At 43.2% G+C, this 14,288-nt stretch overlaps 1 protein-coding gene across 2 annotated transcripts in view; it reads left to right on the plus strand.

Annotated features, from left to right (window-relative positions):
- LOC139415231 (jagged canonical Notch ligand 2b) overlaps window positions 1–14,288 on the plus strand; it is a 103,967-nt gene that overhangs the window by 49,596 nt on the left and 40,083 nt on the right. For both annotated transcript variants that reach the window (XM_071163159.1, XM_071163160.1), the window contains exons 6-9: window positions 757–887; window positions 6,825–6,944; window positions 7,236–7,349; window positions 10,144–10,257. In XM_071163159.1, coding sequence (XP_071019260.1) covers window positions 757–887; window positions 6,825–6,944; window positions 7,236–7,349; window positions 10,144–10,257 — 479 coding nt within the window. The remainder of the gene's footprint in view (window positions 1–756; window positions 888–6,824; window positions 6,945–7,235; window positions 7,350–10,143; window positions 10,258–14,288) is intronic.

The raw sequence follows: 14,288 nt of genomic DNA on the forward strand, positions 1-14,288 counted from the left end.
CCGGTGCTGCAGGAGAGCAAGGCTCAAAATACCCCCAGCCGCTCCAAAACTGACAAGACAGCTGGGCTGACTGACTGCTCCGTATCGGAAAACCACTGGCCTTGGAATAGCAGGGTGCTGCTGTGTGAAATGATTGGTGCACACACACGCACTGATGCTTTGACTCACCACACACACCGCGTACCGCCACAACAGCCTAGGAACCTCCCCCCAACGGTATTGGCCCCTATGGAACTATGGAAGTATTCTTAACCTCTAGTGCCCTGGAATGTTCTGCTAAGATTATTTGGCACAAGGCCTTGATGGATGGAGGGATGAGTGAAAAGAGGTTAGTTGGCACAAGGCCTTGATGGATGGAGGGATGGGTGAAAAGAGGTTGGATTCATTTAAAATTACTTGCTCTTTAGCCCAATCCCAACTAAGCTCCTACCCCCTATGCACTTGTATAGCTTTGAAAGGGTTGTATAGCTCTAAGCATTATGTCTACAATTCCACCTCACCTATTAGAAGGAAAAGGTGAGCTTATTCATACAATGCTTTACACTTATTCAATCCTCTCAGATCCACACAAGTGCAGCCAAAGGGTTCACGGATTGGTTTGCGATTGACAATAGCCTGACTTTTTCAGCGGAAATCTTACTAAACATTGTCTACCTAGACTTCCCATAAGACATGCTCATTCTGTGACAACCATTTTCCATTGCGTGCCCTAATGAACATGTGTGTGTTGATGACGCTTGCCCTTGATGTCCATAGGTGCAACTATGGCTGGCAGGGCCAGTTCTGTGACGAGTGTGTCCCCTACCCAGGCTGTGTTCACGGGACCTGTGTCATACCCTGGCAATGTAGCTGTGAGCGCAATTGGGGAGGCCTTCTGTGTGACAAAGGTAAGGCATAGGCGCACATGCACACCATGGCTTGCATTTGAAGTGAAATCAAGTCAAATACTGTATATTTTAAAAGGGACGTTTCCACCCAGGTAGATGCCAGTCTTTCCCAGTCATTTGGGATTGAGGTCTGACGACAATACCTGGTGCATGTAACAAAGGTGGCGTGGAATACGGACTGACCATGACCAGTTTGGATGCATGCGCGTATTATACTGTGTGTGTATACACTACTGTTCAAAAGTTTGGGGTCACTTAGAAATGTCCATGTTTTTGAAAGAAAAGCAAAAATTAAAAAAAACATCACATTGATCAGAAATACAGTATAGACGTTGTTAATGTTGTAAATGACTAATATAGCTGGAAATGGCATATTTGTTTTAAATGGAATATCTACGTAGGGGTACAGAGGCCCATTATGAGCAACCGTCACCTCTTGTGTTCCAATGGCACGTTGTTAGCTAATCCAAGTTTATAATTTTAAAAGGCAAATTGATCATTAGGAAACACTTTGGAATTATGTTAGCACAGCTTAAAACTGATCTTTTAGACTAGTTGAGTATCTGGAGCATCAGCATTTGGTTTCGATTACAGGCTCAAAATGGCCAGACATTACCTTTTTTTCTGAATCTCATCAGTCTATTCTTGTTCTGAGAAATTAAGGCTATTCCATGAGAGAAATTACCAAGAAACTGAGGATCTTGTACAACTCTGTGTACTGCTGCCTTCGTAGAACAGCGCAAACTGTCTCTAACCTGAATAGAAAGAGTGGGAGGCCCTGGTGCACAACTGAGCAAGAGGACAAGTACATTAGTGTCTAATTTGAGAAACGGATGCCTCACAAGTCCTCAACTAGCAGCTTCATTAAATGGTACCCGCAAAACACCAGTCTCGTCAGCAGTGAAGAGGCAACTCCAGGATGCTGGCCTTCTAGGCAGAGTTGCAAAGAAAAATACATATCTGACTGGCCAATAAGAGAGGGATTAAGATGGGCAAAAGAACAGACACTGGACAGAAGAACTCTGCCTAGAAGGCCAGCATCCCGGAGTCGCTGTTGACGTTGAGACTGGTGTTTTTCTTAGTAATTTCTCGCATGGAATAGCCTTCATTTTTGCAAACAAGCATAGAATGACGAGTTTTAGAAGGTCTTTGTTTCTGACCATTTTGAGCCTGTAATCGAACCCACACATGCTGATGCTCCAGATACTCAACTATTTCAAAGAAGGCCAGTTGTATTGCTTCATTAATCAGAACAACAGTTTTCAGCGGTGCTAACATAATTGCAAAAGGCTTTTCTAATGATCAATTTGCCTTCTAAAATAATCTTGGATTAGCTAACTTTTAGATTAACTGTCTTCAAAGTAATGACTCGGGACGTCGGGTTTGATATGAAAGCTTCTTTTAGTAATAATACTTGTTCACATTACATTTACGTTACAGAAATCAGCTTAATCACCTTGCACCTGCACATAACTGCTGCGTTATCTCTCTCATTCCTGTTGCAAGGCATTCTGGAACTTGCAGTCAAAAGCGTAATTCAATACTAACCAATACAATTACATATGTAAATAACTGTAAAGAATTGTCTTTAAATACAGCTCAATGAATTAACTTAAACATTAACTCTGTAACACATTAAAGTTACAACACTAACACAATGTGCCATTGGAACAGAGGAGTGATGGTTGCTGATAATGGACCTCTGTACGCCTATGTAGATATTCCATAAAAAATCTGCCGTTTCCAGCTACAATAGTCTATTACAAAATTAACAATGTCTACACTTTATTTCTGATCAATTTGATATTTTAATGGACATTTTTTGGGACAGTTCTAAGTGACCCCTAACTTTTGAACGTGTGTGCATGTAAAGCGAACCACACACACACACACACACACACACACAGTTGAAGTCAGAAGTTTACATACACTTAGGTTAAGGTCATTAAAACTTGTTTTTTAACCACTCCACACATTTCTTGTTAGCAAACTGTAGTTTGGGAAGTCGGTTAGGACATCTACTTTGTACATAAGTCCTTTTTCCAACAGTTATTTACAGACAGATTATTTCACAGGTACACCTCCATTTGACATCATTTGAGTCAATTGGAGGTGTACCTGTGAATGTATTTCGAGGCCTACCTTCAAATTCGGTGCCTCTTTGCTTGACATCATGGGAAAATCAAAAGAAATCAGCCAAGACTTCAGAAAAATAATTGTAGACGTCCAAGTCTGGCTCATCATTGGGAGCAATTTCCAAATGCCTGAAGGTACCACATTCATCTGTACAAAGAATAGTACGCAAGCATGAACACCATGGGACCACGCAGCCGTCATACCGCTCAGAAAGGAGGGGACGAATTCTGTCTCCTCCAGATGAACGTACTTCGGTGCGAAAAGTGCAAATCAATCCCACAACAGCAGCAAAGGACCTTGTGAAGATGCTGGAGGAAACGGGTACAAAAGTATCTATAGCCACAGTAAAATGAGTCCTATATCGACCTGAAATGCCGCTCGGCAAGGAAGAAGCCACTGCTCCAAAACTGCCATAAAAAAAACAGACAACGGTTTGCAACTGCACATGGGGACAAAGATTGTACTTTTTGGAGAAATGTATTCTGGTCTGATGAAACAAAAATAGAACTGTTTGGCTGTAATGACCATCGTTATGTTTGGAGGAAAAATGGGGAGGCTTGCAAGCCGAAGAACACCATCCCAACCGTGAAGCATGAAGGTGACAGCATCATGTTGTGGGGGTGCTTTGCTGCAGGAGGGACTGGTGCACTTCACAAAATAGATGACATGATGAGGTAGGAAAATTATGTGGATATATTGAAGCAAATGGGTCTTCCAAATGGACAACGACCCCAAGCATACTTCCAAAGTTGTGGCAAAATGGCTTAAGGACAACAAAGTCAAGGTATTGGAGTGGCCATCACAAATCCTTGACCTCAATCCTATAGAAACATTTGTGGCCAGAACTGAAAAAGCATGTGAGCAAGGAGGCCTATAAACCTGACTCAGTTACCCCAGCTCTGTGAGGAGGAATGGGCCAAAATTAACCCAACTTATTGTGGGAAGCTTGTGGAAGGCTACCTGAAAAGTTTGACCCAAGTTAAACAATTTAAAGGCAATACGTTCAATTAGTATTTGGTAGCATGTAAACTTCTGACCCACTGAGAGTGTGGTGAAAGAAATAAGAGCTGAAATGAATCATTCTCTCTAGTATTCTGACATTTCACATTCTTAAAATAAAGTGGTGATCCTTTTACTAGGATTAAATGTCTGGAATTGTGAACAACTGAGTTTAAATGTATTTGGCTAAGGTGTATGTAAACTTCCGACTTCAACTGTACATGCATACTTTTGGTAATGTACTGCAATGCATGTATTTGGCCACCTGCTCGTTGAACATCTCATTCCAAAATCATGGGTGTTAATATTGAGTTGGTCCCCCTCTTTGCTGCTATAACAGCCTCCGTTCTTCTGGGAAGGCTTTCCACTAGATGTTGGAACATTGCTGCCGTGACCAGAGCATGCCCACTAGTTCCAGAGACGCAAAACCATTGCACTGGTACAAATAGCATTACTGCCTCTTACAACAAGCAGATTTGCTGCTTGTTGCGGCGTCAGCATTGCTGGTTGCTGTGGAGACAAACCAATCCCCTTAGTAACTGATCCTGTTTTTGTTTCTTTGTTCCCTATTCATAATGCACAAATTAAAGTAGAAAATCGCCTGATTTCCCAAATGCATCTTAAGGCTAAGTTCATTGTGAGGACTTTCGTAGAAGCAGTGTTTCCCAAAACCATTTACTAAAGTTGCAGTTGAAACGGCTTGTTATTTACAGACTCTCAAGCCACTCGTAGAACGGCTAAGTCTGTCGCTAGATGCGTTTCCCCCTACCGCTTCATTTTATACACCAAAAATCTCTACTAAACACAGAATCGAGATGTCTTTCTGTGACCACCGATAACTTCACAATGAAGCTGACTACAAATACGAAGTTGCTGATGTCATTGCAATTGTTACAAGCAAAGCATAAAAAGATGCATCAAATGAAAATTCAATCATCTCAGTTAACAGATGTATAGGCTACATAGCCAAATACATTTCAATTGAATGAACAACCTATCTAATTTCTACCTCAATGTATTTCATGATATGTAACCACGTGCGCAATGTGCCAAATCTTGAGTTAATGCGTTCTTATAGGTTAAGCATTAGGATACGCCACCTCAATATTTGCAGCCATAGGTAATATCTCTCTAGGAGCTGATCCATCATCAGTATTGTGGAATAATTATGTTAAGGTAAGAATTCAATGTTGAAAGCTCATCTGAGAGCAGCGTTGCCTTTCTTTCGATCCTATCAGTATCGACACTGCCTTAACGACTCACTTAGCCAAAGGTCTGTCTGCGTTTTGGGGAACGCATGTTACATCTTCGGCCGTTGTGGGAAAAATGCATTGTTTTAACAATTAGTAACCCTAAGTTCCATCGCTATCGGGACACCGGGCCCAAAGCCTGAGTTTTTTTTAGTTGCCTCAGATAATGAATCTAAGATCAATTTGGTCTCTTTACCCTTTGTAATACTTAAGCTTTGGAGTTGGCAAGGGAAAACTGATCCTAGAGGAAACCTCTAACCAGAGCTGACAATCGGGCCCCGCTAATGACTGGTGGAGATGGAAACTTGTGGCTACTGCAAAGGGACAGCCTTCTAGCTGTTGGCATAGTTATATAAACACACAACACGGCTAGTACATAGTGATAGTAGTAATGCTACTTTTTTGTTAGCGTTACTGCTAACAGGGTACTGGGTGTTTATTTGAGTTGAACCTGATGGTTACAGCAGAGGAAATCCCTCTAGCTGTTAGCATAAACACCTAACACATAGTAGTAATTGTACATTTGTGTTAATCGCTCCACTTCACGCCGTTATTATACTTGGGTGTGGAGTCTTATTCTTTTTTTGCATGCATTCCTGGACTCCCAAATGGCAACATTCACAAGGGGGCAATGGCAGAGATTCTCATTGTCTTCCCATTTTGTGGTAAAGACAAAGAAGAATCACTTTGAAAAATAACTACTGTAAGCTAATTTGAAAGAGAACCAACTGCATATTTACATAATAGCTACTTGTAATGAAAGGTGAGGTTTGTTTTACATTACCTTGTTTTGTGCCTGCCAGTAGGCTACAATGTTTGAATTATAGTTTGAACAGTAGACTGCTTATATGATGCAAAGCCTATAGGCAGGACTACTTACTACAAGGAGCCACCCATTTTGTGTTGAAAAGTGACACTCATACTGCATTACACTCAATCTTTGCGTTGTGTACAGTCTGACGTGCTTCTTAGGGTGAAGTTAGCATGGTGATAGTCACTGCTGATAGGATACTGGTGTCAAGACCTTACTCTAGTGGCCATAGGGACACCCAATCCTCCCTCTGCCCTCAGTCACTGTGTACTTTCTAGGATGAGAGGAGGTCCACAGGTCCCTAGTGGGGTCCAATCCCTCTTTATTTATTCACAAGGCCTTTAGGGGGGGAAAACAGAACAGCCTCAGGGCTTGATACATCGTACACTTCCATAGTACTATGTTGGCTGACTTTGGGATGCGTCCCAAATGACACCCCTTTTGCGCTATTTGGGACGCAGCCAGTGTGTGCTTACCAAATCTAAATTCCCCTAGCCTCAAGACAAGTGTTTTTTTTTTTTTTGTAGAACTGAACAGTATTTAAAAATGCGCTATATGGGAATACTTTAGCTCTGTCTTGCCTTCAGGATAGGCTTACACCTTTCCAGTCATTTCACATCTGCACTCAGTGTCTGGTGGGGTCTCGAATTTGGTGTGCTGTAGAGAACCAGAATTATAGGGTAAGAGAGGTGGGGGGGGGGCTTGATTTAGTGTTCCTAATCTGTGTGTAATTATGCCCAGATCTGAATTACTGTGGCAGACACCAGCCGTGCGTGAACGGCGGCACCTGCATGAACACGGAGCCGGATGAGTATCGTTGTGCCTGTCCCGACGGCTACTCTGGCAAGACCTGCGAGATAGGTGAGACACAGAATACAAGCTACCACTCAAAAAGGCTTAAAGGCCCAGCTCTATTTCTTCCCCTAGATCCTAGCTCCGCGCTGACTACTTCCATGTTTTTCACAAATACTTTGGAAGGGCTTAAAGGCCTGTTCCCATTTGACCTCCGCCCTCTTACCCTAGTTACCATTCCAGGTGGGCTTAAAGGTCCTTTTCCATTTTGACCCCTTTTGGACTTTTCCCAGATTTTGACCTGCTCGTTTGTATAGTGATGTGTTTGTGTATCTGCACGTGTGTGTGTGTGTTCTACAGCTGAGCACGCCTGTGTGTCCGACCCGTGTGCCAACAGCGGCACGTGCCACGAGGTCCCTTCTGGTTTCGAGTGCCACTGCCCTCCGGGGTGGGAGGGGCCCACCTGCGCCAACGGTGAGAACACCACCCCTTTTTGTCTTAAACATCTCCCTCCATATCTGTACCGTCTCCTCCGACTCTTTTTCCTTTGTGACGCTTGCGTTTCCCTCCGAGCTTGAAGTGTGGAAGTTGCCCCTAAACCACAGATCTAGGATCATATTTTATAGCGCCAATTCCTAGTCTTATCATACATTTTGAAAGTATTGGAATAGGGCCTGTGACTTGTTTTCTCTCCCTCTAGCTAGCCCATCCCGCTCTTCTTTCTTTAACCCCTTCCCTCTCCTTGGTGGCCATCCCTGCAGTAGAGTGTGTGTGTGTACTCCTGTGGGGGGCCCCGGCTTCATAGGGGCTAGGATTAGACACCCTTCGGGCAGAAGACTCACCCGGAAGGTTGATTTGCATAACCTGCCCTCTCTTTGAACCAGGCCGCATTGGTGGCATGGTGTGGAGAATACGCTGCACCTTCCACACATACACACAATGTGTGCCCACCCCTACCTGTCCCATCAAGGTGCTTTCCCTAGTCCCCCAAGGTGTGTAGCTATCTGGCCTAAAGTATTGCACTGGTAATGGAGAGTGACTGTATGATTGCAGAAGTCCTGTGTTTGTTTCTCCATGCCCGTATCAGAAGTGCAAGGAGAGGGCTTTAATAGCAGCTAATCTGCCGGGGCCTGGATTATGCTAATCGTGTTATGCTACCATGACAGTCTTCCCTCTCGCTCTCTTTTGCTTTCTCTCTCTGCTCTTTTGCTTTCTCTATTGCTCTTGCTTTGTCTTTTTTCTCTTTCTTGCATCTCTGACTCTACCTCTAACATCTCACTCATGTCTCTCGTGCTCTTTCTCTTTCAACTGCATCTCTTGGACTCCCCCTTTAACTATCTTATTGCTCTCTCACTCCCTTCCTCTTTCTCAGTGACTGCGTAAGACTCTTAGAATGTGGTGCTGCTATAAGTTATTGATGCGTTCTGGGGCAACAAGCTCCTGAAAATAGGCTTTGGTCACTTTTAAAATAATGAAATGCAGTTAGCCAACACCTCTGCACTAGTGAGCTCAGGTACGCTTTAACAAGATGCCGGAGGGGAATTGTAGCGAAGGGTAGCGTTTTGATATACTATCAATCTTTAGACGTTTACTGGAATCAGGACGGAATTAGCAGGACACTCAGTAATCCTCTAAACCTGGTTATTTTGAGAAAATTACTGGAATTTTGCGACCTTTGTTTTATAGGGGAGGTGATTATCTGAAGTCATACATGCCTCTTAGCAGACAATCTCATCCAAAGTGACTAACAGTACATTGAGTGCCTGTTTTTTTTATGTGATCGCTGCAGGAATTGAACCCACAACCTTGGCCTACAGGTTTTATTCATTGAGATAAAATCTATTTTTCAAGAAACCTGGTCCAACAGCAGCAGGGGGAACAAAGTTTCAGACAATAACTTGCATGCACTAACACATTGAACAAAACTATAGACACATACAGTTACATGTCATAACTAAAAAACAACTGACCTAAAGACAGTTACTCTTCTATGATATTTACATTGACCAGGTGTTTTTAAACTCCACCAACGTGACTTTTTAATATGTACATTTGAGAATTCTAGGACCATGGAATTGAGTAACTAAAGCTATTTCTACCATGACCTGTTCTAATTATTTCTACTCTTAAAAGCAAATGAGAATGGGACTGTAATTTTAATAATTATTCACTGAACTGATTAAATAGTAACAGTGGTATTTTACCCAATATGGCCTTATAACTCAGTGTATACCAGTGTTTAAGACTGCAAGGTCAATGACTACCAGCCGACGGCGCTGTAGAAATCACAAGGATGTGTTTGATTGATAATGAACCTGAGAGCCGCATGATATACTGAATCAAGTGTGCTCAGGGTAGTTAGTGGTTGAGGCATATATATATATCTCCCTACCTACCACTAAAGACTTCCGGTAATGTTTATCGTACCAGCGCCTTCCTGGCCTTCAGAGAAAAACAAGCCTTATGCCAGTAATTAAAACCTATCTTGAGCTTCCTTATCAAGTTCTCCACATGAACAGTGAAGCTCAGCTTGTCACCAACCCCCACACCCAAATATTTGTACCCTTTGACTTGCTCTATAGTATGTCCATCCAATGTAGCAATGACATGATTAGTAACATGCCTGGCATTAGAAAATACCATGCATTTTGTTTTACCTGAATTCAAGACCAGCTTCAAATCATACAGATTCTGTTATTTGGTGTTAAATGCTCATTGGGCATTTTCAAATGCTTAAGATAAACTACTACCACTTGAATAAAGAACAGTGTCATCTGCATAAAAACAATCATCCACTGTTTCAATATGATCTCTAATGTTATACAAAATTATCAACAGTGGGCCCAAAATAGAACCTTGTGGAACACCTGAGCACAACTTTATGGACTCAGATTTACAACCATCCGCCATTACACATTGTTTACAATTTGATTGGTTTATAAATGACCTATTTAGAGCATGACCAGTAATTCCACAACATTTTAATCTTTGCACCAACAAAGCATGGTCCACGGTGTAAAATGCCTTCGGCAAATCAATAAAGATGCATTCAATTCAACCATCTGAGCCACACCGGGCCATTTTGTTTATAGAAATTGTTACTGGATAACAAAGTAGAGGTTGTATTCAATCGAAATCGGTCACCACATTATTTCATATTAAACGCAATGTATTGTTAAATGTTGAACACTGACTTAGTATAGTATGCCAAATGTGTGGCAATGTGTTTGTGCTGTTTATTTAATTTTGTCTTTTTGGTTTTACTCAGACATGGACGAATGTGCGTCCAATCCTTGTGCCCAGGGCGGGACATGCATCGATCTGGAGAACGGCTTTGAGTGTGTGTGCCCCCCACAGTGGGGTGGGAAGACCTGCCAGATCGGTAAGACCCCCTGATCACACACCCCACCCAAATCAGACTGCATGAGTGTCTCAGTGGTGCATCCAGACATGATTTTACAACAATCCATTAAAGTAGGGCTGACCCCATTTAGTCGACTAATAAATTTGTCGATGGCCTGTTGATCGACCAAGATTAAAAAAAAAATTATCAAGCAGTGTCATATAGCATTTTTTTAATTTATAAAAAAAAAAATATGGTAGACGAGACACCTTTCTTGATTCACACGTGTCTCAGTGGACTAATCCATTGCGGAGGCTACGGGGATGGCTCACCAGTAGTACATTTACTGTTAATTCCCATAATATCTAATGCACAATGTTTATTTGGTTACGATCATTTGTTAATGCATTCATTTATTATTATTATTATTATTATTATTATTATAATTGTCAGTGGACACGTTGTTTGTCGCCCAATCAACATAGGCTACACTTGTGAGGAAAAGTTTTCGTTTTTTTCTTTCCATTTACAAGTTGTCAATTTATTGATTGACAGGAGCTCTACAGACAAAAGACAAAGTTGAGTAAGGACACGCACCTGATTATGCATAGAAGTAGGCCTAGGCTACCTGGCCTGTGTGCAAATGTAGGTCTATAAATGTGCCCATTTGTGGGTCTGATTAGTATTTCTGACTTGTCTTAGCTTACCACCACTGAAGCTTTTCAAAGATGTTTTCTTCACCTCAAACAGCAAGTAAACTAAATCTGTCTATGTCCATTGACAATGACAATAGTTCTTCAACGTAGCCTATTTGTAAAATCTTTCCAGCTCCCAGTGTGAAAAGGGGAAAAAAATGGATCCTCTTTATGGAAACATAAAATAGGGCTACCTGATATAGTTCTTGTGCAAATAGCCTACAGTTGTCTCTGTTCAGAGTTCAGTGACACGGGAAACTCTGAGGGGCCACAATATTTTATACAATGTTGCAAGTTTGCTAGTGCACGCTTCAGGCCAGACTCAAGTTAGTTGATACAATGTTTAAAGTTCCTTGCAGACAGGCTATGCATAAACAATGTTATTTATAGGATATTTTATCAGGGTATTTTATACCTTCAGGCTGCAATGTTTTTATTTATTAGCTTTATGTAGGCAATTTTTACATAATTAGCAATAAAGTTACCTTTAGAATTTTGATTTACCACATAATGATTGAAATACAAAGATTTTATTATAAATGAAATGAAACTGTTCCCTAAATGTGTGTATGAAAATCATAAATTGGCACTCCAAATGGAAAAGTTTGACCACCCCAGTTGTAGCCTATTACCTACCGGCTACTTTAGGAGCTTAATGGCATAATCTGCAAAGGCCAGCAGCAGCAGCTGGTGGAGAGTCCGGAACACTTTTTTTTTTCTTTCTGTTTAGGGGATCTTGATCTTTGGCTCCCTCTTGAGTCACTTGTGTGTCATAATTATTTAATCACAGTGTGCCTAAAACATCAGACATATAGTTGATTTGATTAAAAACACATAGTGTAGGCCTCCCGGGTGGCGCAGTGGTTAAGGGCGCTGTACTGCAGCGCCAGCTGTGCCATCAGAGTCCCTGGGTTCGCGCCCAGGCTCTGTCGTAACCGGCCGCGACCGGGAGGTCCGTGGGGCGACGCACAATTGGCCTAGCGTCGCCCGGGTTAGGGAGGGCTTGGTCGGTAGGGGTGTCCTTGTCTCATCGCGCACCAGCGACTCCTGTGGCGGGCTGGGCGCAGTGTGCGCTAACCAAGGTGGCCAGGTGCACAGTGTTTCCTCCGGCGCATTGGTGCGGCTGGCTTCCGGGTTGGATGTGCGCTGTGTTAAAGAAGCAGCGGTTGGTTGTGTATCGGAGGACGCATGACTTTCAACCTTCGTCTCTCCCGAGCCCGTACGGGAGTTGTAGCGATGAGACAAGATAGTAGTACTACTACAACAATTGGATACTATGAAATTGGGGAGAAAAAGGGGTAAAATTCAAAAAAAATAAAATAAACACATAGTGTATCGCCCAGTCTCTATTGCAGCCGGCCGTGACTGGGAGGTCCGTGGGGCGACGCATAATTGGCCTAGCGTCGTCCGGGTTAGGAAGGGTTTGGCCAGTAGGGATATCTTTGTCTCATCGCGCACCATCAACTCCTATGGCGGGCTGGGCGCAGTGCACGCTAACCAAGGTCGCCAGGTGCACGGTGTTTCCTCCGACACATTGGTGCGGCTGGCTTCCGGGTTGGATGAGCAGTGCGGCTTGGTTGGGTTGTGTTTCGGAGGACGCATGACTTTCGACCTTCGCCTCTCCCGAGCCCGTACGGGAGTTGTAGCAATGAGACAAGTCAAGTAACTACTAATATTTGGTTACTACGAAATTGGGGAGAAAAAGGGGGTAAAATCCACCCCCCACAAAAAAAACCCCCACATAGGGTATGTCTATATATAGGGGAAAATACATTGTAAAAAATGTTGACCCCGGGCCTCCCGATTGGCACAGGAGTCTAAGGCACTGCATCAGTGCTAGAGGTGTCACTACAGATCCAGGTTCGATCCCGGGCTGTATCACAACCGGCCGTGATCGGGAGTCCCTTAGGGTGGCGCGGAATTGGCCCAGCGTTGTCCGGCTTAAGGGAGGGTTTACTTGGCTCATCACGCTTTAATGACTCCTTGTGGTCGGCCGGGCACCTGCAGGTTGACCGCTTGTCAGGTGAACAGTGTTTCCTCCGACACACTGGTGCGTCTGGCTTCCGAGTTAAGAAGCTCGGTTTGGCGGGTCATGTTTCAGGGGACTGCTGAGCAGCGATGAAAAAGGGGGTTAAATACAACTCTAATATATATATTCGTATAAAGAATCGATTGGTCAAAAAAACCTGACTCTAGGTCAGGTTTATTTTCGGACATTAAAGGGATAGTTCATCCAAATTACAAATGTACATATTTGCTTACTTGCCATGACGGAAGTCTATCGACCGCGAGAGACGGCAATCCATTCTTTGGATTTGTGAATCTAGCTACTTCCGCTAATATTAGCTTTTTGGTGAACTATCCTTTTAAGTACACCATTGAGAAGTGGAGAGTCCACTCGCGTGACAATTACCAATAGTTTCTTCCATAGCCCCAGGAAGGAGGGTACTGCTGCAGACCCTTTTTTTCTTCACTGAAGTAGTGTACTGGGCCTTTGCTAGTCCTGTATTAATGGACCGATGTACCTGCGCTACAGACTGCTATATTTATTTTCTCAAAAGTAGTGCACTGTGCTTTACTGATTCTCAGCCCCCCCTCCCCCTCCCTTCCACTCAAATTACAGGAAGTAATGCCATGTCCATTCAGATTGCAACCATTGACATTGCAGGAATAAAATGTGTACATCCAATCACATTACAATGAGCAATGCTATCGCTAGCCGTACAATCCTGTATGATTGGTTTGTATATGTGTTTTTGTGTGTGTACCTCCTTCCACCCCATTGAGTCTACATTACTCCTGTGGTCATTACACTGGGCCGCTCAAATTAAGATGGCTACTGTCCGCAACACGATGCGGGTGCCTTCAGAGCACAGCGATGTACACCGGAAACTGCTTGGCAACCGCTACACTCGAACCTCAATGACCACAAGTCATGAGTGCTATTGTCTATGACCAGAGTCCCGTGTCACATTTTTCTTTCATCTTTGTTTATTTATCCACTCGTACCTGTTGAGAGGAAGCGTGGTGTGCCAGAAAGAGGATTATGACCTGGGAACAAGCTATGGGGGGGGGACCTGGTCTCCCCTTACAAAGCTGGAACCGTAACCTGGTCTCCCCTTACTACCTGAGTGTTGGATGTTTGGGTTTCGAAGAGTACAGGTGTGGGAGTGGACTGGCCATGCTCCCAGGCACAGCCCCCCCTCCTGAATATTTAATGTGCTAATAAGCAGCAGGGCTTCTTTTTTTTTTTTTTTTTGAGGTGGTTTAAAAAGATTAGCGTCTCAGGTGTCATCTTCTTTTTTTGACGGGATAGGCCCAAACAAGTTATCTGGGTGGCTGGATGGAGGGAGTTGAGAGAGGACAGGTGGAGGA

Source organism: Oncorhynchus clarkii, chromosome 8 (genome assembly GCF_045791955.1).
Source record: "Oncorhynchus clarkii lewisi isolate Uvic-CL-2024 chromosome 8, UVic_Ocla_1.0, whole genome shotgun sequence".
NCBI classification, from domain to species: domain Eukaryota; kingdom Metazoa; phylum Chordata; class Actinopteri; order Salmoniformes; family Salmonidae; genus Oncorhynchus; species Oncorhynchus clarkii.